General features: G+C 37.8%; 1 protein-coding gene across 1 annotated transcript in view; it reads right to left on the minus strand.

Moving 5' to 3' along the window:
• The window catches only part of DIAPH2 (diaphanous-related formin 2), a gene marked incomplete at both ends in the record, with an annotated part of 150,142 nt that overhangs the window by 72,319 nt on the left and 51,351 nt on the right, over positions 1–26,472 (minus strand). Inside the window, 5 exons of the mRNA XM_010141468.1 lie at positions 714–843; positions 7,528–7,767; positions 14,420–14,521; positions 18,861–18,955; positions 20,311–20,412. Of these exons, the coding sequence (XP_010139770.1) occupies positions 714–843; positions 7,528–7,767; positions 14,420–14,521; positions 18,861–18,955; positions 20,311–20,412 (669 nt within the window). The remainder of the gene's footprint in view (positions 1–713; positions 844–7,527; positions 7,768–14,419; positions 14,522–18,860; positions 18,956–20,310; positions 20,413–26,472) is intronic.

A 26,472-nucleotide genomic window follows, 5' to 3' on the forward strand; every position in this document is an offset into this window, starting at 1 on the left:
CTTTCCCTTCATATTCTTGTGCTCCTCCAAATATTTATGATGATGTGATAATACAGTAATGCCCACTCAAAATAAAAAGGGGTTGTCTTCACCAACCACTCTGGCACAGCCATCACTTCCGATAGCTAAGAGGCAATTGTGCCAAGCAGCACAGCGTATTTCACATGAAAAAGTATCCAACAAATGAATTAAGTTTTCTGTCACTTCCACCGGGCTATACTGCTGACTGGCAAAGAACAAAATCAGAATTAATCACTGACTGTACAGTATGATTAAACTCTCTCTTTCATACACAGGGATCTTTAGAAGCATATTTGTTCTTCTCTGTTCGGGTGTTAATCAAGAGTTAAAATGCAAAACGTACGGTGTCTGTGTGCACACACACACATGGGTGTTCTGTCTCAAGCAACAAGGCTTCGAAAGCTTAACAGGAAACTAAACACTATCACTTCACCGCTTACAAAATCAAGTCTTGGAAGTGTCACTGAAACGTGGTGGCTAGTTCCACGACCCACTTCGGAATAAAAGTTACTTTATCACTGTTTTACCCCTCCTCGCTTTTTCTCAGCTCAATAAATACCAGAAAAGCAAAATCCACGTGGATTATCAGTGTTTACAGGTTACATAATCCTACAATCTGAAATGAAATGTTGGAAGTATTTAATGTCAAAGCCAATAGCTATTACCTGCAGGTGTTTTATTTATTTGCTTACCTTTACTTGCACTCTCAACATGCTGCAATTCATCTGGAAATTTTAAGATGTCTCGGTAATTCTCCTCACAGATTTCTGCCAGAAAATGCAATAGGGTTGTTTTCTGATCTGATGATTTAGTATCTCGAATCTAAACAGTGAACAAAAGAAAAAACAAAGAGAAAAATATAACTTTTTTCATTAAATGCTTAAAGTGAATATTACAGATGTAAACTCACTAGCAAAAAGTTACCTACTCTGGTTGCATGCGAATGAAACAAAGTACAAAGAATTGAAGAAATTTTATTTAAGACTACAGAGGGAATCTACCCTTAAACTGTATTTTCTTAAAGAATAATTACATTGAGAACAAAACCCAAACAAGTCCATAATGCTCCGAGATTTTCGCAACACCAGTTCAGAATGCTCTACTGGGATAAAAAACCAAACGTAGCTGTGAACAGAGATTAAATAGAACTGAATATAGTCCCTTCCCTCAATGCCCCCCATTGCCAGATTTCTCAAGGAATCCCTCGGCACTGTTGCATAGCTAGGCAACACCCTAAAAGTCAGAATTTGTTCTTTTACCTGTCAAGTTAAAGGAAAATCCACTTTTGTTGTAAACCTACGAATTTTTATTGAAGCAAAATCTAAAGCATGCTGCTTTATCCTAAAGACTTTCAGACAAATTCTATACAGACACATGAAATAAATGCACCCCCCCTTACTCAAATACAAAACGACAGTACAAAAGTGAAGGTAATCCCAACTGCTAGAACTTTAAATGAAATTTAAAGTTTAATTTAATATGGAAAATTTAATATGTCCAGTTTTATTACAAAAAGCTGCATGAAAATAGTGCACGGTGTGAAGAAATAGGTAATTGCCCGTTTCCACTAGCCTCTGAACTGCAGAGGCAATTTTTAGTGGTCTGAAACAAACTAGTTTTCTTGAAGGTGATAAGAGCCTCTGTTCTCTCTTAACCTAAGTGCATTAACTGCTAGAACCATTAAAGAAGCATAGTTCTGAAATAACTGTTAAAATGAAGGGCTAGTGGCTAGTTTCCAAGCAAACAAACACTTGTGGCTAAATCCTGTGGCAGAGCGCATGGTATACATGAAGGAACATCACGAACGCAAGAGAAGGAGAAAATTAAATTAAGTCCAAATTTAGTTTCTCCATTTTTATGCAGATATAAAGAATGAATGTACGAGTCGACTGAAGATTTGTTCAAGCAAAGGTTACTCCTTATTTACAAAGACAATGGAGAGAGTGGGTGTATGCAGGAGGTTGAGATGAGTGTACTTCACTTTTTATAGAGAATTAGTAGTACAAGTATAACGTAAAGATTGTTCACTGCATTTTACTACCTCATCTAGTACAGTTCTTACACAGAAGCAAGCTGCAACATACACAACAAATGAAATCAAGGATTTATTTAAGAAGAATACATAAATGTGCGTGTAAAATCTCCTATTTGTTTTCTCATTCTCTAAATCACTAGAAGTTCTAATTCCATAATCCTCATGACAGGCTTGCCATCGATGTTCAATTTAATACAGGCCTTTCAGCTTTAAGGATTACCCTGTTAGGAATAAATGAGTGCAGCAGAAAAACAGGCTTTTAAAAATATAAGGTATTTAGGCAATTAAGAATGCAATTTAATTCATACCGATTCAGTGATTAAAGCCTAAACAATGCTCAGTAATGGTATGCAGTTAAAAGGGTTTAATGAGTTATATACACACAAGTTTTTGCAACTTGATTTAGTGGCTAAACATCTGCATGGTAAAAAGAAATTGCATTTCAATTTGCCTGTGAACAAGAACTGCAGGATTTGCAGTCTTTGATCTCTCTGACATCATCAAGTGGATAAAGCTTTTTTTTTCAAATGGACAAAATTATTTTGCCTTCAGATTACAAGAGAAACATGTTTTGTCACCAACGGTAACATCATATTAGCAAGAGTTACTACTGGCGCCTGCTGAGTTGCTCAAAACCTGTAGTAAACATTAATTCAGATCTTAAACAACTGCCAAATTCACTCCTTTGGCCCAGTCAAGAAATGTCTCAGCATCATTCACCCGTGTTTTCAACAGCCAAGAGACACAGGGGATAACATGCAGCTGCGTTTGATCTTTAGAATCAATACATATCCTTTCAAAATCGAGCTCTAAGCCTACTAATATAATGGGAAGAGAGGGAAGACAGGTGGGCTCTGAGTGTAGTTTAGCAGATGTTATTTATATATAAAAATAGAAATGGAAGATAGGAACAGGAACGCTACCAACAGCGTGGCTGCGTCTTTACATTCTCTGTATTCAGAGTGCGCTTGTATTCAGGCAAAATCTTTTGTCTCCTCTCTCTTTTTAATCCTGGGTAGAACTGAATTTTTTTTACTTTCTGGAAAAAGACAGTTATGGGTATTTTGAATGAATAAGTCATGTTTTAAGAAAGTGAAATTTGTGTTTATGATATCCAATTAATATGAATTCCTAATACATATATGAACTAGAACACAAGCTTGGGAATCCTACAAATCCCTCCCTTTGAAATGTTTTTGCACTATACCCTCTGCATTTTCATCCTTTGAATTCTTAAAGCAGCACCATATTACAGACCTGGTAAACCACCACCACTCACCAACAGTAATGGAATTCATCACCTGGAATACACATAATTGCTTTACTGCTACATCTTTAGTAGTGTTTACACACAGGAACATAAAAGCTGATACTGACACACTGCTCTGTAAAGTCAGTTTGCCAAATTTATTTCTTTTTGAAGACAACACTAACACTGGGGAGTTAAAATTTTCACATTCGGATTTTGATTCTGTGAGATTATGTGAGGTACAGAATTGGGAATAACACATTTAGCAAAAAAAAAAAAGAAAAATCAGTAGATCTGCATAGGCTACAAAAAGCAGCTTCCAGCTGAATGTTGAAGCAGCAATTTGAGTGGTCAATACCATGAGATTCATTGTTTGGGAAAGGATTAAAGACTAATATACACAGCGCATCAGACTCACAGCACTCCCATTCAAATGAAGTAATGTAGAGAGTACGATGTTCAGCTTTGTAGCTCAAAACAAACATAGATGTAACAAAAAGTCTCCCTTTATGCGTGGTCTTTAGTAAAGCATTTGAAATATGTAAATTATACCATACTTCCAGACTTTTTTTTCTTTACAGGTACTTTTGGATAAAGATTTTTTTTTTTTTAGTGAGGCTTAAATTGACAGCCAACATAAGGACAAATTTATGTATGTTTTCACTACCTCTAGAGCGACATCTGATATTGCAGTTATGAAAAACCCCTTCTATTGATTTTTGAGATTATGTAACTTCTCATTTCCTAGAGATCTTTCCAACCTGACAGGAAAGGGGCTGGTAGACAGTAAATGTACACTAGTACAGTAGTACTAGTACACTAATATTCAAACTAGATCAACTGCTTGTCTTGTACTATTGGCACTAGGAACAGGAACTAACACAACAGTACATAAACCACTCATTGATCCAGGTAGAATTCCAGAAAAGCTGTATGAAAACAGGAGGGTGCTTGTGTTCAGTCTTTACATTAAGTCACCACAAAACCAACACAAGTTGTACCCTACATATGCCTAGAGCAAACCTCTTTTGTTTCAATTAAATTCCTGTCGATCATAACTCTATAGAACTACGAGGGTTCTCCTGGCCTTGATAACTCATAGTAAGTGCTGCAGGAGGGGTTGAGAAGAGCAGCTGGATCATTTGTACATATTAAAACACAGCACCGGGTAGAAAGATTTACCTTTAGTGAATTACCACAGCAGCCTCCCTGAACTTCACCACTTTCTCTGCCCCCTTTCTATTTTCACAGAGCACTTAACACTTAGGCAATCATGAATGCTCCAGTGAATACATCAGAGTAGCTGCTACTGCTTGCCAGTCTTGACACAGCACATTAATTCTAATGCTGATCTCTCTTATTCGAACAAAATTAAGTTCTCTGTCTTCTGCCAAAGGTTATTTACAAATCATTTCTTTCAGCAATAACATCATACACTGCAATATAACATCCAGAAAGATAATTTGTTTTTAAGGATTTGAAATTACTATACAGGCATTAGCTTCTCAGCTATGACCAGACAGGTTTGAATTTGTGCTTTGCTTTATTTTCCTTGTCACGTTCTAATAAAAGTCGTAAAATAACAACAGAGTTCTGTGTACAAGATGGCCAGCTCTGTTTTAAGAACGTTTGTTTTACAAAACCAAACGTTTATCCCAGATCAATACCTGCCTTTTAAATTTTCTTTCTTGAGATCGTATAACTTAAGTATGACATCTACTAAACAGACAATTAATTTTAAGATTGATCAAGGGCAAGAAAAAAAAAATCAATAGGAAAATCACGTTTTACTGAAAAGAGAATTCATCATGTTAGGATACCCCATCATTAAAACAACTCCATGTGTTTTCTGCACATCGAAGGGTGCACACATAGACATCTGTCCTACCTTGCTGACAGCTGACTCAGAAAACCCCCACAAAACTAAAAGCTCTCTTATCACAGGCAGAATGTTCATTGACATTACAGATAATATAAATCAGTGGTCTAAAAAGAAAAAAAAAACACCCATAACATTCCACAAACTAAACACTTAGAAACATTAAGCCTCGAAAAACCATTGATCAACTTATCAGCTGGTTTGAGTCCCTTATCCTAATGTTTTCTGCTCATTTCCTCCGAGACTTAAATCCTTGGTTTTGGGCAAAACATCAACCCACAGTCAAGAACAGCTGAATGCTAACATATGATCACAGTTAGCTAGATACATCACAAATTCTGTTCGTGTAAGAGCGGAAATTCTTCCCAAGCTACACTGAGAGACTAACACTTGTTTAACTTATATCTTACCTTGTCCCATCAAGTATTTTACAGGCAGAGACAACAAGAAGAAAAAAAAAAATAGACAAAGAAACAACCAACATTCCACAATACTAAGCCAGACAGACTTGTTTAAAACTCTGTTGAAGTTACTTTAGGCAAGTAACATGTAAAACTGGCAAGAACTTCTTTTCCTCATTCTAAGTTGCTTAGAAAAACGTAGCAGGTTTCACGGCAAATAAAGCAAAAACTGGGACAGTAACTTTGGCATGTTCTATCTGATCTCTATTCTAACAGTATACCTGAGGTTATGGAATGGTGAATTTTAAATTCTAACATCCTATTGCTCATCACAGTTCCATACATAAAAACAGGCAGGGCACAAATTCACAAGTTAGTGATTTTTATGCTTTAAAGGTAGTCTATAAAAATGCAAAACAAAGGCTTCCAAATTTCTCTAGGCAAGCTTGAAGACCAAATCAGGAACTATTCCTGATACAATTTCATGTCTAGATTTTGCTCTAACAACCATCACTTTGTTGTCTTTGTGATTGATTTATTTTTATACATCACCTTCTAACAAATTATACCCAGTGCAACAGCACAGCCAACATCTTATTGTGGAGGATGTTTAAGTATTTTCTCTAAATCTCAATGGGGGAAAAAAATGCTGCCCTCAGAAACATCTGTATTGAAAAAAAGTTAAATAGATTTTGTTTGAGGGCAAGGCTGAATTAAATAGTCATAGATTTTTGTCTCAGGTATTTAAATGGAATGTAGCTGTAAGCACAGATAGCTATGCTTCAGCAATTATTCAGTTCAGTAGAGAACAATTTGCAGGATTAGTCAATCCACATTAGCTGTGTCAACATCCGTGGGATTTGCATTGACAGCAATTCATAAGTCTATCACCTGGACTGCACGAACACCTTCTCAGACCTCTGCTGTGCCTGAGCACCATTCACGCACACCCATCAGTGGCCCTCCCCCTCATTAACTAGTAGTTTTCTACTTCAAACATCAAATTCCCTTTAGATTCCACTACTACTGGAAAGAAAATACAGCAGCAGAAATACACATCTATGGCCAAAAAAATCCTTCAATTCAGTTTATCTTTAAATAAAGGTATCAGAGAATGCAAGTTTTGCTCGGGTGATAAAGTTTATTTTACCAGAAGTTAGCTACATCTTTGCATTGAACTACAATGAGCTGAGTCTTTCTCTATCAAAATGCGTCATTTGAAATATTATTTTCCCCCAAGTTAATTCTCCTTGAGGTACACAAGAGATTTCCTCATGGTGTCCAAAAAAAGGATTTGAAACCTGGATCTTCTAATTAGATCAAACAAAAATAATTGAAAAATTCCCTTGTGAGATTTATACTAACATTTTTTTTAATCTGTTTTCAAATATTGTAACCCTTTATTTTAAAGACACTTTCAAAAGAAGTTTACAAACTGAGATGGTGAAGTTCAGATCAACGCCTTACTCGTACTCTACCACACAAACAAACAAGCACTGCACATTAAATTCTGACTGCGACAGATTCTCGTTGCATCCCAGGTTTTGCCACCACAACTGAAGTTAAAACTTAGGTCAACGATGTCCATCTTTAATCCCAAATACTTATTTCTGTGACACTGCTTGAGGGATAGCTGGGCAGAAGGTGGCAAGAAAGTTGAGAGGCCAGAGCTGTTTAACATATTCGGAGTTATGTATATTGTATTGACAAAATACAGTTGAACAAATTCAGATCAAAAAAGCTGTTCTTGTATACTCAGAACTTACATTTAAAATGCAGACCACCTCAGAAATGCTTACCCTGCATTTACCTACCCATTATAAAAAACAGAGCTGCAGTCACCAGACTCCATCGCCTGACTCCATCTCCCTCTTTAGGGTACTTCCTCCTGTGTTGCGAGTTCCATGAATCTGCACTTAAAAGTTTTATAGCTTCATCTTACCTTGCAAAGGAAACTGATGTTAAAACCAAGAGACTGTGCGTTTCTGGAGCCAGAGTTCATGTAGTTTCCAAGGAAGAGCACTAATTCCAAAAGCTTACTAAAGCTTTCACTCTTCTTCAGCTCTTCACAAGCCAGTGTAACCGCCATAATGTCAGGTTTGATATTGTTCACGTGCTCTTCAAACATAAGCCTGAAGAGGATTCCATTGAGACGTGACCGCAACATTTTCACTGAACTCATCTACAAAATAAGAAACATTAAATCAGAACATAAAAAACCCTAAAGCTTGCGTATGTAAAATAGCTGATATTAAAAAACAACGTTGTGCAGTCAGCAAGACTACAGTTTCTGTATGCTTTCATTTGTATTTCCTGGAATCCATACTGCCCACGAGTAATTTTGCCCAAACCTTACCCTTTGCCGGAAAAAAATACAGTGAAGCAACATATTGACAATAAGAGCGTGCTTTGTGCTACCAAACCACGTAACTTGTCAATTCCAAATTCACTGGCAATAAACAGACACTGCTCGAACCCTTCCTCCTCCCCGCAAAGGAAATGTAAGCCAGCTCTACCAGTTAACAAGAACCTCTCACCACATCTCCAGCAAAGCTACCCTTGAAATGTGATATTCACCAGTTGCCTAAAACTAAGCTTCTCAGTTTTAATTCCTTCCGAAATGGTACAACAATCTCTCAAGCGTGTGTGCTGTTACCGGCACAAACACAAACAGCTGCACCTCAGTCTCACTAAGATCACAGAATCAGAGAATTATAGATCATGTGGTTGGAGGAGACCTTTAAGATCACTGAGTCCAACCGTTACCCCTGCACTGCCAGGGTCCCTAAGCCATGTCCCTCAGCACCAAACCCACACGGCTTTTAAACCCCTCCAGGGATGGGGACTCTACCACCTCCCTGGGCAGCCTGTTCCAATGCTTCACAACCCTCTCTGTAAAGAAACTTTTCCTGATTTCTAACCTAAATTTCCCCTGGCGCAAGTTGAAGCCATGTCCTCTTGTCCTGTCACTTGTCATGTGGGAGAAGAGACCGACCCCCACCTCTCTACAACCTCCTTTCAGGCAGTTGTAGAGAACAATAAGGTCTCCCCTGAACCTCCTCTTCTCCAGACTAAACATTCCCAGTTCCCTCAGCTGCTCCTAAGACAAGTTCTCCCGCCCTTCACTAGTTTCATTGCCCTCTCTGAACCCTTTCCAGCACCACAACATCCTTAAAAAATAAAGCATGATACTTCCCATTTTTAGACTCTTACTGAGCTGATGCAGAGCTTTCAACTCCCTCGTGGGAGAGCAACAGGAGAGAGTCACAGTGAATTCTTCTTGTGGAAGAACACAGGAATATCCAAGTGAGTTTGAGACACAAGAGGTCAAGCTTCACAAGTCAGATATTTGTACAAAGCCAGGTCACATCAGTACTATTGTTCATGAAATACCTTCTACCATTACACTGATGTGAGCTGTTAGTTGAGCTATTTGAAATAGAGTTTGACGACCAAACCAGTAAGAAGTTTCAATTTTATTTGTTGATCTGCATATTATTTCAAAAGTAACTTGGAAATTTCTGAAAAGCTGTTTCAAGTGGGATGTTTCCTTAGAATTCAAAGTATTTTTATATAAATTATGCTCTTTATGCATCAACAGAAGGTGACTACAAATGCTATTTTCTTTCCTCCTTCCCCAAGCTGCCCTGGGTTCCCTTTCATATGCAGGTTCAATGGCTGAAAAACTTACTGAACTTGAAGGACTCTTCTGAAAATAAATAAGGTGCAAAGATTATATTCACTTAGAAGAAGGTCAAATTGTTTGTAGTTCTACAAAATTAGTGTGTCAAAGGCATATGAGAAATAACACATTCAAACTGGAGCACGTAACAGCAAGGATTGGCTTCTACTATGAACAGTTAAAGCAGCAAGAAAGCGGGTATTTCTTTTCCAGCTAATGGTGAGCACTGGACTGCCTGTCATGATGTCCCTTCTGGGCTTTCATAAAGGTCCTTGTGTGAATTCTCCACCTAACCCAGTCCTTTATTCACTTCTTTGTCACGATTCAATTGTCAAGCCCTGTGTTAAAACTAGGATCAGAGGTTATCAGAGAAAGGTAAAAAGCACAACTAAATTTGTCTCACTTCCTAAGGAAAAAAGCTGACATTCCTATAATATAAACTTGTCACTTCACTAAGATGACTATCTCAGTCTCTTACTTATTATATATTATACTTGCCTTTCTTTTTCCCTAGCAATGTTACAGAAAGATTAATTCTCCACCAGCTCTAGAAGTTACAATGAAGCAAAACAAGTGGTAAATAAATTAAAATGACTGAATGACTCTAAATCCAATGCAGGTGGCATAAACTTCTACAATTTTTCCCACTTCATCAACCTCCCAGCAAGGATTGTTTAATAAATCTATTTTTCTTGTTCAACTTCAACATCAACACAAACTTTTCTTTACATGAAGTTGTGTGGCCTTTTTTGATCCCAAAACATAGCTTCAAAAACAGTTCCAGTAACTAATATTAATGTATAAATGATTTTAACATTTCGCCTAAATGAAAACACAATTGTAATTTTCATTTATATATCAGCTGAAAATTAAGTTAATTGGTCTTTTCCATTAAGTTAATCATTTACTCAGAATGTTTTTCCTACACATATTTTAAACAACTTATTCCAAACTTTATTACATTTGATGGGCACAGTGATTATCCAATTATCATGCCTAAATTTACACACAAATAGGAGTACACTTATTAAATATTACTTAAGATAGTCCTTCTATCTTCTTCCACTCCTAAACATATTCTTCTTAACATCAAGGTTAAGATCATTATTAATGCTGAACTCTGAAACTAACTTGACACGTAGTGAAAAAGGACTCCAGTCAACTTAAGAGCTTAAGTTCAGCTGCATTTCTTCCACTTTACTGGATTGCTCAATTAAATTAAAAGCAGAAACAAAACCAGCATTTTAGTACTATCGATGCAGTTAAAGCCCTCTAAAGATAAGACAGAATCACTACCCATAGGGGAATATATTTTTTATTAGACCAGATGGTGAAGTTGAAGCAGCAAATAAGCTTCAGGAAACTTAGTCCCTGCATAAGGCAAACATCAGCATTTGGAGATGTTTGATTGAGCCAGTTTTTCTGATTAGTGTTCCAATAAATACTTGTAAATTCTTTCTCGACCTTTTGTAGTTTGTCTTTCCCCAAAAGATCAACAAGTGACCATGACTAGATTAGCAATATCAGAAAATAAAGTTAATTTTATGATTTTTTCAATGCAAACAAGCTAAAAACAAGGGCCATGAAGTTTCAATGCAGTAATAACCGTAAGTCAGATAAATGCATGACCTGCAGGTATGTAAGACAACCAATAGACGTGATACAGTTTCCAAAGTGACTTTCCTTTATAGTTGTATAATTTGCTGAGAAAGACATTGCCAGTAGAATTAGAATGAAAGATTACAAGAAAGAAACAATTTATAGTAACATATAAAAACAAAGAGGAAAAAAGATGAAGTACTAGACCTAACTTAAAGAAATCTGATTCAAAAAACCCAAAACAACAAACTATCCAAGGGCAGCAAAAACCAAAGGCTCCTCATCTCCGTTGAAGTGGTTTCCACTGTCTTGGATCAGCCTTTTGATATCTATAATAATTACACCTTAAATTTATTTTTAGCCTTTCATTTCCAGCAGCATATTAGCATATGCCCAAAATGAAAAGGCTGTTAGTCAGCTACAATCAAATTAGTGCAGAACGCACAACCTGATCCTGCCTGTCCTGCACCCTACCGTAACATCAGACTGGGTGATTAATGAAGTTGCAGGCACTAATGAATCTCTCCCATAATACCTCCTGCACAGAGGTGCAACTGGGGAAATAGTTTCGTCTACCAAAACAGCAGCCAGCACATCATCCCTGCGTAAGCGGTCAGATCCAACTCGGACGAACCGCATGCTTCTGTGCAAGCTCAGGCGAAGCAGACAAACCTTGGCAGTAACCGAATACACTTGGACTAATTCTTTTTTACTAGGTCTGGCAAGGATGGAGTGAATTGCTCTTCACACCAGCTTGTGGAGTGCTGTGGTTTAGACTTGTGACCAAAACAGTGCTGTTAACACCCAAATGCTTCGGCTACTGCTGAGCAGTATTTGCACAGCTTCAAGTCTTCTCCGCTTCCCACTCTGCACAACCCAGGGATGGGACAGAGCCAGCCAAATGACCCCAGCTAACCAAAAAGAGATCCCATGCCATCTAGTGTCACGTTCAGTAATAAAACATAGGGGAGGGGGGCTCAGGTTAGCAATCTTTTGCTCAGGAACTGGCTCTACAGCAGTCTACGCAGCGGAGGTGGTAAGGGATTGCCTTTTGTTCTTCGCCTTTGTTTACTCTCTTCCTTCTTCCACTCCACTTTGACTGTTACCTGCTTCTACCTAAAGGGAAGGTACAGAGAAGATGGAAGGCGAAGACTCTCAAAGGTGTGTGGTGGTAGAACAAAAAACAAAATACAGGACACCACTCTGGAAATTCTGACTGTATACAAAGAAAAGATTGTTGACCACAAAGGTGGCTACTGTGACAGCTTTCCTCAGCGGAAGGACAATTTACTACTACCCACTACTGAGCAGCATGATGGCGCAGAGAGCATTGCAGTAAAACCGAACAGGGGAGAAAGGCTGAATCAGAGGAGGCAAGATAGGTAAGGTGTCCATGTGTGGCAGAGGAAGGGATAAGGCTGGGAAAGGATCCCAGTTATGAAGGTCAGAGATGAAACATTGAGGAACTTACAGCAGTAAAATGAAGGAATGTCTATAGAGTCTTTTAAATTAAGGTACACGATTTTCTGAATTTCTTTGCTTTTTTTAAACAGTTCACTGAATAGAATTCATATACAGAATGGTCACAGAATAGTAGAGACTGGAAGGGACCTCTGGAGATCACCTAGTCCAACCCCCTGGCTGGTTCGCCTAGATCAGGTGGCACAGGAATGCATCCAGGCCGGTTTTTAAAGTCTCCAGAGAAGACTACCCCACAGAAGGAGACACCAGAGTCTTCATTTGTCCTAATGCCCCCATGTTGTTTGTTTCCATTCTGGGTTTTACTTAGACACGTTTCAGATATTCTCCTTGCACAAAATTTAGTCATTTCTCAATTTGTTTGTCATTACTTATGTAGGAAGAAAGTACGGAAACATTTCTTTGGTAAATCAGCCACTCCCTGGCATCCTTTGCTCACTACCATTTCTAGAACAGGCAAGAAACAGAGAATAGACAGGGCAGTTGTTCTGGCCTGCCTGCCTGCCTTCCCGCGGATCAAAAGCCCGTCTTGTTGTAGGGCTGGAAGTACAACTGTAATTTCATCACACTGTTTTAGTCACTCTGAAAGTGCTATCACCAGGTATTTCTTTATAGAAATTTTCAGATTACTGCTGATAAATAAATAGATGGTAGTGGTTTACTACTGCAGACCTCGCAATAATACTACCCAGTGTATCACAATTCTACCAAAATCCCTCACCTTTGTTTGACATAAAACATTTTGTGGAACTTTATTAAAAGGAAAAAAAAAAAAACAAAAAAAAACCAAAAAAACCAATAGCCTAAAGGCATAGAATCAAAGAATCATCTGGTTGGAGGAGACCTTTAGGATCACTGAGTCCAACCATTCATCCTGCTCTGCCAGAGTCCCTAAACCACGTCCCTCAGCATCAAACCCACATGGCTTTTAAACACTTCCAGGGATGGGGACTTCACCACCACCATGGGCAGCCTGTTCCAATGCTTCACAACCCTCTCTGTAAAGAAATTCTTCCTGATATTTAAGTTGTTTATGTCATTCATTTTCTAAATCTTCTCTAAAAATCTCATTAGCTCAAATCTTGTTTCAGTAGTTCTCCCTGCACCCCTCCTCCCCGCCCCCCCCAAAAAAGCACACTCAAAAGTCACCCCTGAAGCCAAATTATGCTCAAATCGGAAATTTTTAGTAGAAAGCTGGCTTAGCTCTTTCTTAATAAAGAAATCTCTATTTCTATTTTAATACATTTCCATGTATATAACAGCATAAAAATTCAGCAAGAGCAAGCCTAGCTCCTGAGGAGTCAGGGATAAATTCTAAACACATTACAGAGACTATCGTCATCGTTGTAATTTTTTAGACTGACAAAGTGAAGTGAAAACAGGAACCAATTTGCCTAAGGACTTAGCAGGTGTTTGCAAGACCAGAAGCAGAAAGAGAGTCTTCCAAGTCCTAGGCTTAGCTCTCAGTATCACACAATCACCTACCAGCATGCAAGGGTAACTTATGCAAATTTTGTAATTTCATTTGGAGACAGTTTCTAGTCATTATAATACTTGATATCCCTACTTTTGGAATAGACATTTGTATTGAGCACTAGTAAAAGCAGCTGAGTATGATCTATAATTTCAGTTCCCATGTGAATCCACTTCTCTTCCAGAGCAGTTTTGCAAGTTTCTATGTGTTTGTATCTGTACATACACATTTTTTTAATATATATATGTACATTAACACATAAAATATATACACAAACACCCCTTTGGTTCAGGTTTTTTTGGTGGTTTTTTTCATCACCAAAGGATAAAACACGGCATGAGATATTATGGACATATTTACTCTTTCAGCTGTTAATAGGTTTTGATACAGCAGAACACATTTATTGAAGTTATCAATGTCGCTTAGTTAATGGGTCTTCCATGAACTCTTGGGAATTTAATTCCTTGAACCTAGAGTCTTCTCCAGAACTGTCTAATAAACATATCAGACTTGCGTACAAGACAGTCAGACAAAAGATTTTTTTTTTTAAACTAGTTGAGAAAATAGAACTCTCCAGTTAATTATTGCACTAATACATACCACAACTCCAAATTGTTCTGGCTCAGCAAGATCATTATATTCATCCTTTAGTTCAGCTAAGGCATTGAGTTCTTTCTGCTCAGGAAGATTCTTCACCAGGTTCTAAAACAAACAAGGCATTATATGAAATTTGTTACATTAAACTAGCTGAGATCTTAAAATAACACACTTAAAATACCACAACATGGAAATGCATGAGGAAATTATAGGAAGTTTATTTTATTTACACAGCTTTAACACTACATAAACATCAAATCAAAGCAGTAATTATTTAATACAGACATTAGCACCTCTGTTACCGTCTCTAATTTGAAAAATGCCTTCTCAGTAATAAAAAGTTCTACAAAACTCCTTGATGCTGTCAGACTCTGAAGAATTACAATCTACATTCTATTTTTACCATCATGATTGCATCTTGCTCATTAAATAATTACCAATAAATAACTGGTCTGTGTAAAGGAAGACATAACTACTTAAAACCAAAAGTCTTTAGATATTCAGAAAAGCTGTGCACAAACTTCACTTAAAAACACCTTACACAAAGAAAAAGCAACACCTCAAAATCATACACATCTGGATGGCAAATAGACTGGAACTCAGCAAAAAGCAGAACTTGCTTGAAACCTTATTCATATCCCCAAAGAAAATGGTAAGATTTATTATCTGAAGACAACATCTGAAAATACAGGTATGCCAAACATACCCAAAAAAAGTCTGTATTAAGGCTGAAGAATACTTTCTTTAAAGAGATACTCAGTAAAAGCTGAGATTGCATTTAAGTTTTTATATATTAGTTGAAAACAAAACAATAATTCTTCAAGGAAAACAGGATACATTTATGTTCAAACAAGCAAACAAGAATCATTAGGCCTTCTTTGTTCAAAACGATTCATAAATCTTCATATCAATAAAGCCAAAGTGTAGCAAAATATTATTAGCTGACATGATTACACTACCACTGTCTACACACAGAGGGTGCCCTTCATTTCCACTCTCCACTAACCCCCTTTGTTCATATTAAGGTGTATGGCTGAATGAGAAAGAAAAATAATGCATTATTTGGATACTGGATATGGGATGCAGAACACCGTAGGAACTTGAAAGCAAGTGTGATTTAGTGGGATTTCAAAGGGCCTGGAGTTACAGGCAAGCATTAGCCACTGAAGAAATGAAAGGGACTGAGCTGGACATTTACCAGTAGAAGAAAGGCAGAGGCCCCTCCAGACCTAGGTGAACACAGCGTCCCCCCTGCTTTCCCGCTGCAGCCCTTAGGAGGATTTTGGTGGGGGGTGATTGCCTAACTACATAAAAGGAAGCATCCTGTTTCTGTATGCTGGATAATTTAGACACTTACTATGGATACAGGGACCAAAGAAGCGGGGCGGTTTTGTTATTAGTAACCTGAAACACCAACAGGAAATTCACCCAGCTCCTCTGTGCAATGATTCTTGTACCAAATAACTAAGGAAAAAAAAAATGCACACAGAAATCATTTGTCTTTTACACAAACACAGAGGGTCCCCAGGTATTTAAAAGAAAAGGGTAAGTCCATGTTCTTCAACAAGAAGCTCCTGCTTTATGAAGACACATTCTGAAAGCTGCAGAAGTAAATGGTGGAACCACTGTCAGGTTTAGATATTTACCAAAGTGCGTACGGAATTGTAATTCTATAGGATTTTAATTACAACACAGATCTTAGCGAAGATAAGGTAATGTGTTACGGCTAAAACAAGTAAATCGTCTGGTACCTTCTGCAACAACAGTCACAGAAGCAAAATATTTCAGAACGTGGGCCTTTAAACTTGGTTGAGTTATTAGCACGTAAGTTCTCCTCCCCTCCCATCAGAAAAGGTGCATTGCCATGTTAGGAGAAAACCTAGACTATTAGCAGTCCAGATGTCTTGGTTTTAGAAAATACCAAATCTTGCCATCACTCTTGCAATATTGTTATTTGTTAGGAGAATTTAATCACTGATCGCTCTGCCACGCTTGATGAAGTAGGCATTAAAGTACAGCTTTCAGAAAGGCACCAACTAATTTGTCAAATTTGCAAGTGATAGCTAACTTAATTCTCCAAGCAGAAAGAATCACACCTTCACTCGTCCTAATAAGGAAAAATGAAGACGACAAGCAGTCTCATACCAACATCCCTCTTACACTCATCCCGAGGAACTACTGAACGTCTCAGCAAGCAGAGCTCAATATACTTGACAGAGATAATCATCAGATTCACCTCGATGTCATACAATTAAGCTATAGCCTCACGCTGCAACCTAAGCATTCTGCCTTTCTGATTTACCCAAACCCATGTCCCACAAATTCCTACTTAAAAAAAAAAAAAAGGATCTGTAAAACATTCTTGCGTATTTGATTGATAGTTGAATGCTGGTAAAGACCAGACATGAACTACCTGCATAATGCAGGGGGGTTTTAACCTATTTTCGTTAGGTAGACTGTTTACCAAATGCTGTCATCAAAAATTTCTCTGTGTTTGTCAGAAATAAACTTACTGTAAAACATCATTTTTTTCCATCAATGAAGGAAAACAAGTATCTACTACTAAATTGGCTTTCTGAGGTTTTTTCCCCTTTGGCTATGTAACCAGAAACTGTTAGTAAGCTTGATCATTTCTTTTTCCTCATCCACATCCCTTGACAGTCTACAGCTAACAGATCAACTCATTTTACCCTAAGCTTCTAAGGAGTTTGGGTCTACTAACACTGCAGTTCCCTATAGATATATATAAATATATCTATGTTATAATATGTTTATTTTCTTTAATTGTATGGAATAACTGAAAATGAAGCTGATCACTTGCAGTGATCACGTACTGTAATCCTTCTCAGTACTTTAGGAAAAAGTTTCATAATGTACTCATGAAGATGTGTGTTCAAACAAAAACAGGATAAAAAAATGGTTTACATGAACATAAACAAGAGTAGTAATCCAAGGCTGACCATAAGAGGGTGAAACTCACTCACTATTCAGTGCCACAATACCCTGAATTCTGCTAAACACAGTGTTAGACAGCTGCATGTTTACAAGAACTCAAAGTTCTCTCAAAGGTCTCTCAAAGACACACTGGGAATTGAGAATACTCTTCCCAGAGTGTTTTAGAACAGTATCTAGTCTACCGTGCACTCAAAATTATTAATCCAATTAATTTTAGTAAGTATTAGAACTTAAGTTTGAAAAGCAGAAAGAAATAAGGGCTGGGGAATCATAACTGAAAAAGCACTCCTTGATAGGCTCAGTTACGCGATACCCATCTAGCTTTCACCACTTTGATACTTAGAACAAAGCAGCTTCTACATGTTCATTTTTATATAGCACAAGTTTTGCTAAGCATGAAAGAAAGCAAGGTTTGCTTTGTAAATTAGTTAATAACTCAGTTGGATGATTAGAATAAAAATAAACTAGGATAAACTGCACACGAAATAGATGATACAGCCCATTTACCCCAATACATCTGTAAGAATATCAGAAGGAATCTCTCCTGGGGTATCAGCTACTTCTCCCTGCTATTATGAGAAGCAGCTGCCACACCATTCCCTTCAGAAACGACCAATCTCCAAAGCCTCAGTTTTTTTTAAGATTATAGGCAGCTGAGTTTCTAGACAGTTGCATTCATGAAGAATTCATATACATTTGTTCTGGTGCTAATATTGCTTTTTACTTCCCCAACTTCATTTTTCTCCCCAGTGCTTATGCACATCACTCCTCTCTCCATATAGTTATCATGTAGTCATATTCCCTCTCAGCTATTTCTATTGCTAAGCTAATCAAGCCAATCTTCTCTAGCTTCCTTCTGTAGACTGCTTCTCCATCCCTCAATCACCTTAAGTAGTTTTTGAGTTCAGCTTCTCCATATTAAATTCCCTTTGAGAATGGTACAGAGTATTTTAGATAAGGTCTTAGAAGTGCATTATTCAAAAGCATAATAATTATCCTCTCTCCTGGAAATATTTGACCTGATACACCTTGCAATCACATCTGCCTTTTTTATGGTAGACTGGTCTGGCTGGGATGAAGGTAATTTTCTTCATAGCAGCCCACAAGGTGTCAGTTAGACTTGTGTCCAAACCAGTGTTGCTAACGCACCAGCGTTTAGCTACTACTGACCAGCGCTTGTGCAGCCAAACCTGTAAATCTTGTCTTTGAAACTGAAAAACTAGAATTGTCTGAGATTTCCTTTTGAAAGGGAAACTTCATCAAGCGAGAACTTCAAAAGTTCTTTTGTTAACAGTGTCTTCTGAAAGCAGTTTTACTGCTCTGTGTGACCTTATTCAAAGGGAAACGTGAAATAAACCAAGCAGGAAGAAGTGCAACTGAGGCACTTGTAGCTGATACCCAGGAAACTCTACCCTAATTTTACTCTTGAATTCCTATACCTTTACATGGACAAAAAGCTGTGAACAAAACCAGAGATATTTTCACATACCTGTATCAAGGATTCACTCAGCTTCTCTTCATCAACTTCTAAAATTATATTTTTTATTTCTTCATAAGGCAAACGGAAAGAACCCAAAAATATTGCTGAAATTCAGTAATAAATAGTTAGAATCAAAAAGGTCAAAGATTGATATAAGAAGGCAAACAATTTCTAGCATCTGAAAAACTGTATCTTCACCCAAATTAAGATTATTCACAATTAAGAAGTTTTCTATATAAAAACAAACACAAGATGAGGCTCACTACTGCAGTTCCACTTACAGTGAAGTTTCCAAGAAATTAAACTATGACAACACTTCTAACTGTTTAATGGGCCTCAGTTACTCCCTAGCACTGTTACTTATCTCTAGCATGAAGTCCTGTTTCTATGAATGGTGACATCTGCATTACTACTTAAACAGACTTATCCAGCCAATAGAATACTATCTGTTATTTTTTTTGCTTTCATAACCATGTATGAATAGCTGTACTGCCCTTAAAATTGGCTGAATAATTTTTACAAGACATTCTAGAAAAAATTCCATGTCAAAAGGAAAAAAAACTAAAATATCCTAATTCGACCACTTCTTTGGGTGACTAAACTTAGACAAGTGACAATGTATAGTGTATACCCTTCAAAGATGGGGCTCTCAAAGTGATTTGATCTCAGGATGTTAAAACATCTCAGAGCCCCATTCAATAAACTACCAAGTATTCCTAACACAGATAGGCTAGCGTGATTTTCCTGCATCTGCATTGTCAAACTTGGGTTTGTATCACTTGTGTCATAGTTCATTTTCTGCTTACGAACACGTGCTCATGGATGTGGTAATAAACAATGCACAATTTGGTTTTACACTTCATTTGCCACGGGCAGAGTTGAATTAGTGACATTTTATGGTATTCCTCACCCAAATGAAACAATCTAATACTCTTAATAATTAATTTCCCTCCACTGTTGAAGTAAGCAGCAGCAAGTTAAAAATAAGAGGTGGCACTGTTTTCTTCACAATTTATAGGAGCAGCTAAATGATCCTATTTTGTAATATTTGTGTCTTTGAAAGTCTAACCCCCCATCAAGCTCTATTTCGCCACTGCTCTAACCAAAAAGAATCATTAGGAATGACCTCTCAACCCACTAAATCTACCAACACTTTGCCTTCCCTGAACCAATGATTACCACTTAATTATATTTCCAGTCTAAAGCAACTAACGACTCAACTTTTTATTACCAAAAAACCCCAAAGTTCCTTAACATTTAAGTCTACACTATCTTCTTGTGTTAATTTGTTCTTCCACATTGTACAGTAAACTTAAATCATATGTAAAACACTTCTGAACTTCAGACTCATGTTCACATTAGCCAGTTTTCAGAAAAAGAACAGGTAATCAAAATGTAAGAACAGTCATGCATATGCAGCCTACTTAGATATTCACCTACTGCATTTCACATCACTTACATAAGTTTTGTGCGGTTTTTCCATCCAAAACTCTCAATTCTTTAACCTTTTTCTTTGATGGAGCTACTTTCTTTTCTTCTGATTCTTCTACCGCCTTTTTAGCTGGAAAGAATGTATTTATTAAATTCTGATTCATTATTACAAACATTCAAACTTAAAAAACTAGGAGCTACTCAGCTAAAACGCCATAATAATGCATCTATTAGGATCAGTTCAAGGCAAAATGAATGCAAGGGCTCAACATACTGTAAAACATCCAAGTAACGCAAATTTACAAGATTAGGAGAAACATGAAATAAAAATGTTAATATGACAACAACCAATTTTCCCAATCACTATCAAGTTATATTTATACGTTTTAAGGCACAAAATTTGTTCTCTTCAGCTCCAGTGTATTCGCTGCGCTTGTAAAAATATAGTGATTTGGTGTTACCTCAAAGCACGTGAGTGCCCTCTATTGAAACATTAGTTACTCAAATACCATTTGAAGCTCTTCATCCGAAACAAATAGGATAAATCATTTGAGATTTATCACACCACACAAAGGTAGGTTTTTACTAGTTCTTTTTGTTGTCACTGGTAGAGAGTAAAACCAAATAAGAAAATACTACATATTTTAAATTGATTTATTTTTAATTAGCAAGGATCACTAGCCTTATATTCAGTACTTAAAATTATATAGAAAGATGGCATTGAAATAGTTTAAATGTGTTGATTTTTTTGCATAATTTAACATACTTAATTTTCAGAGAATTTTCTTGAGTATTAAACGCATTAACAAGGATTTATTTCCTTTTAAATATCATATAGCATACTTGGCACTGAAGGAATAGAAACTTAACGTGCTTAACATTAATTAAACTCAATGAACATTTTCAGTCATTCAAAGGTAACTGAAAAACTTGAAAGTAAAATTAAGAAGTTTTTAAGCAGACTAAACATGTCTTTCTTCTCTGAGCATTGTTTTTTGCTGTACTAATTTCATCACCATGGGTTTCATGACAAGTATCTTCTATGAAAAGATGTTAATTCTTAGTGTGAAGAATAACACCAAAAGTTAGTTTCAACCTCTTTAAAAAAAAAAACCAAAAAAAATCAAGTTATTTTTCTCCTTATACACATTATCACTCAGAAAACATCTGTCATAAAATAATTCTACTGGGTTTACACCACTTGAATAATTAGTTTACCTTGGGCATTCTCATGCCAGCATTAACCAAGCTAGTACAAAACAGTTTCCTCATCCCCAGCTACCGCTAAAAAGCCTAAAGCGGAAAAAGCCGGAGAAGACTATTCCGCAATGTAATACTCGCTCTCCCCCTGCCCTGCGAGCCGAACGACATAACACGAGCAGCTTGTCTTACATTTGTAAGAGGACGGAGCTATGCCCCACCTTGATAACACACAGGGAATACTCGTCATTCCCCCCAGCGCTGACCCTTTAACTATAATCAACTACTGCAAAATCCTGAAGCGACACTCCATGACATAATCACACCCTTATCACTAATTGTTCTCCATTAAACGAGGAAATAAAACCAGGTGCTGAACAAACAAAAAACACTCAAGAGTTAGAAATTAGTTGTCCCGTGAGAAGGCAATAAGCAGTATGAGGTCTGGTCTAAGAGAGGCTATTGAAAAGCCTGGATTTGTGTCTGCCGAGTCAGATGTGAGAAACAATTCAAGAGATGAGTGACATATTCCAAATTTAATCTAAGAATTCAACTCTCCTGACTTCCATATACGATTTGGTCCTTCAAGGGTAGAACAACCCAAACCCTCCCCTCACAACCTGCTTACAGAGTACTCGTCTTGTCACAAGTTGTGAACACTAAAGACAAACCTGTTCCATAACCAGCTAATATGACACGCAGACGTTTTAGTCCTCTGGCTTGCGAAATTGCAGAGGTAACAAAAATATTAAGTACTCAAAACAAGAGAAACGTAAGCTTTTTTGTCACCCCCCACAGAGGTACCTTTTCTCCTACAGTGATGATTCACGAAGGCCTGATCAGACACAGCAAGTGAGAGAAACACCTTTGTGAGGAAGAGTTCCAGGGTGAAGGTCTTGCATGAGCCCAACTCAACACTGGTATTAAGTTACTCAGCTACTTCAGTACAAAAAAAAAGCAAAGCTGTTTTGCGGGTTTGGTTTTTAAGCATACAATATTTTATAGACATACACGGGACGGGCTGGGTCAGAACTCACGACGGTAACAAACAAGCAATTTTCACTATTCTCCCTCCTCGCCCGTTTCCAGGTTGCTCTCCTCTGGTGGTGGTGAAACTAGAACCATGTCTAGAACACAACAGACCAAACGTTCCAAAGTTTTATAACTAACCACAGCTATTCTTACCTGCTTAAGCCTGAAGGGTTATAATATCACCATTTATAAATTATCCATTTTATAAATATTTAAAGCCTGGGTGAGATTAAAACTTTTCGATTTGGAAAAGGCCTGAGAATGTTCTTATATTTTCAAGCATGAGACCCGAAAGATTTAAGTCAGCTTTATGCCAATTCACAAAAACATATGGAGAAATACAAGAACCAGATGCTGATGTGACTGCACCGAAGTCACAAGATACACCAACAGCAATCTTACCAACTAGAACTCCATGGCCTACACAGACATTAATTACTAGAATCTCCCCACTACAGTTTAACCCACGTCCTGGTTTGAGCTGAAACTTCCTTGTTCGGGGTAATGGACAAATAGAATTATTCCATGCAAATACGATAATTCCGCATTTAATGGGTTAAGAGAGTCAGGTGGAACGTTACGTGGGAAGCCTTTGAAGGCAGCAGGCTGGGGGAGCGACTCTCTCTTGACTTCCGCCGGCTGCAGGAAGGGAGGACTCCCCCCAGGCTGCTGCTGCCCAGCTAGGCTGGAAGCCCGAGGCCTCGTCCCCAGATCACCGGAAGACTCCAAGCTCTGAACCGTCCTGCCATGAGTCCTGTACTGTCTGGAATCAGGTGAGAATACTCGCATTCCCGGCTGTGCCGTACAGGGAGGGTTTTTTTCCCTTGCTTGCGCGGGAGGCTCCTTCCCCCCCGCCCCTTCCCTCTGGCCGCGAACAGAATTTTACCTCGCTCCGTCTGGGACGCAGCTGTGGAGCAGAAGGGCAAAAGCTTTCACTCCCACCTCGTCGCTGGCTGCTGCCCAGAACCCTGACTTTGAACAAGGCTGCTACAGAACTCTAATTATTTAAGTTCTCTCTTCTTCATTTTTTTCCCTTTTTCTCGGTTTGTGCCTATATATATATGCGTGTAGTCGTGTGGTTTTACTGTTTATTAAAAGTTTGTTTCAGTTTTCCGAATGCAGACCGAGGTGTGAATTTCTTCCTTCCCCTTTAAACTCCTTTTGTCTCTAGCCAGACAGAAGGGAATCGTTAAGGGATTCGAGGGATTATCTGCCTCGGCCCCTCGACCCTGAACACCCATGCTTGAGATCGCATTAGGCATCAGAGAGCTATCAAAGCCACGCTCTTTCCTCTTCTGTTCAGGGCTCACTCCCCTTATAGAAGTCCATTTTAGCTGTGACTCAACTGCATGGGACCAAGGATTACAGAATTTTAAAAAATAATTAAACAAAAAGCTACTTGATAGATTTCAGAATCAATATACTATTGCTGGCCAGTCCTTTTCAGGTGCCCTTCACAAGTGCCTGTTTAAAGACGAGATATGTTTTTTGGTTTGGTGCTATAGAATAAGAGAGAGAAATGAAGAAAAGGATTTTGTAGCAGTCAGTATAGAGTGGCTCAAAAAAGCAAGATATTAAAAAAAAAAAAAATATCTAGAAGCCAAAGCATCTGTATTACTTCGTACAGACCTCGGAGTTTAGTGCTGTGATTATTCATTAGAGCACTTTGATAACGGCACTACCTTACATCATCTTTGAAATCAGCTTTTTTCAAACCAAGTCTTACAGACAGCACCTGGAGATAGTGACAGTCATACCCAGGTTTCCGTAACAAGGATGGTCATATTTTAGAAAAAAAGGGCTGTCAGAGGGGAAATTGCCTTACGTTCTGACCACAACAACTGGTTAAGCAATAGGACACTGAAAGAATCCAGTCTGCTCTCCAAGTCTGAGGCCTGATTTTCCAGGGTCCATCTCCTATCCAGCTCCATTCTGAGGCAGCCATCCACCTTCCAGTACTCTGCTTAAGTTTGCCTCTCTTGCTTCAGAACATATGACGAGCTTTTTCCCACCTTCAATAAGGCTTGATCTAAATTCTGCCTTCAAATTCACAGCTCACCTGTTTCACTTCCCTGAACATACTCGCTAATCAAGTTTATGTCAGTCCTCCACTGCATTAACAGCCCTGGAACAATGGTAGAATCCTCCAGTCCAGGTACTCTAGCAAGACACTCTGCCAAAGTGATGAACATCTCATTCACAACTTCTCAGTAAGACAGTCCAGATGTCCAAGTATTTTGTCACATGAAAGAAGCATGTGTATCAGCAGAGCAGAGTTCAGACTCAAAGGGCCTGTCAGGCTGTCCTCTTGGCTCTCAGGTCACCCTGTCTGTGATAACAGACAATGCTAATGCACTTCTGTTGGGCAGATGCAAAGCGTTTTTAAATCCCTCAAGCTACATCTCTGTTTTTCTTCCTGAAAGTTAATCCCTTTTCACACAAATTTACATAGATTAATATTTGGTCTTGCCTGGAATACATATATACACACACACACAAAAACATGTACACAAACAGGCACACACACGTGTGGATTTCTTGACTTGAAGAAATGGAGAAAATTATACACATAGTTGTTGTAACTATTTCCCCATTCAGCTGGGAACAAGAAATAAAGAAGCAAACAGAAAAAAACCCCAATTAACAGTCATCAAAATGACAAAATGCCACCAATGCATAATTATCGCACACCAGTTAGACCTATAGAAGAATACTTCGGGGAGGTTTACTTTTCTTTACCATTTTCCTCAAGCAGACCAGAGAGGGAAACAGAGGGGAAAAGGTAGTTCTGGCATATACAGATGGCTTTGCACAGACAAGAAAATACAGACCTAAACACCAACATTACGTAACCTACTTTTTTTTTTTAATTTAGATTAGAGTTCTATTCTGTTAGCAACAACATATTTGTTTATCCGTGTTGGAGGAAAAAAGCTGATGCAACACGCTGCAAGGGATTGTTTTCTGTTCATCTTCCATTACGCAACTCACGTGCAGCTCGTGTACCTTTAGTGATACCTTCAGCTGGGAACTAATTTAATCCCGCAGACAGCGCACTGCTTGAAACCCATTTAGGGTCTAAAAATTGATGACACTGAGCAAAATATTATGTAAGTTTAAAACACATTAAACCAGACTAATGATAATCACGGCAAAGAACATACACAAACATGCTGAAATGCTTCAGAGACATAATTACGAAATAAAAATTGTACCATCATTACTTTTGTACTTCTGTAGCAAAAAAACCAGGGACACATGGCTCTTGAAAATTACCATTCTACACCTGTTCATTAATTTAGCCCCTGAATGCCATTAGAAGTCACCATGACAAATTTTTAGAAACACATACAATTTTATTTAATGGTATTGCAGCAGTTAAAGCATTTTCTCTGAGCTCAAGTGTCCAGTTCATATTAAACTCCTCCTTTCTTTTTTAAATAAACAGTGAATAATTTTAATAAAAAATTAAGAGTAAAAACTGTCAGTCATAAATATGATGAGGATGAACATTAAAGGGCAATAAAAAGGAGTACATTGAATTACAGTGTGGAGGAAGCAAAGATTTAGGTGAACTTTAGCCTACCTGAACCTGAGCCTTAATCTCCAATTTCTGTCAAGTCTGTACCCACAGTGAACACACACCCTTATACTGTCATGGGAGATGACAAATTTCATCTTCTTTCCACCTGGCAAGTAGCTCACCGTTTGCATTTACTAGTATTTGGCAGCAAAAGTAAATATAGAAAAGAAATTAATTGCTTTAATATTCCCTTTGCCTGAAAGAAGATCTATGGCTAGTATAGGAGGGAAAAAAATTAAGTGTACATACAGTTGCAAGGGATGTAAACTATGCACAGTAGAGTATGCTTGAACAGCTGAAACTATTAATTACACTGAGTTCACTCATAGAAAACCCCATGTGACACGGTAGAAAAATGAAGTGAGCCAGGAATGC

Source organism: Buceros rhinoceros, unplaced genomic scaffold, assembly GCF_000710305.1.
Source record: "Buceros rhinoceros silvestris isolate BGI_N320 unplaced genomic scaffold, ASM71030v1 scaffold6288, whole genome shotgun sequence".
In the NCBI taxonomy this organism is placed as follows: Eukaryota; Metazoa; Chordata; class Aves; order Bucerotiformes; family Bucerotidae; genus Buceros; species Buceros rhinoceros.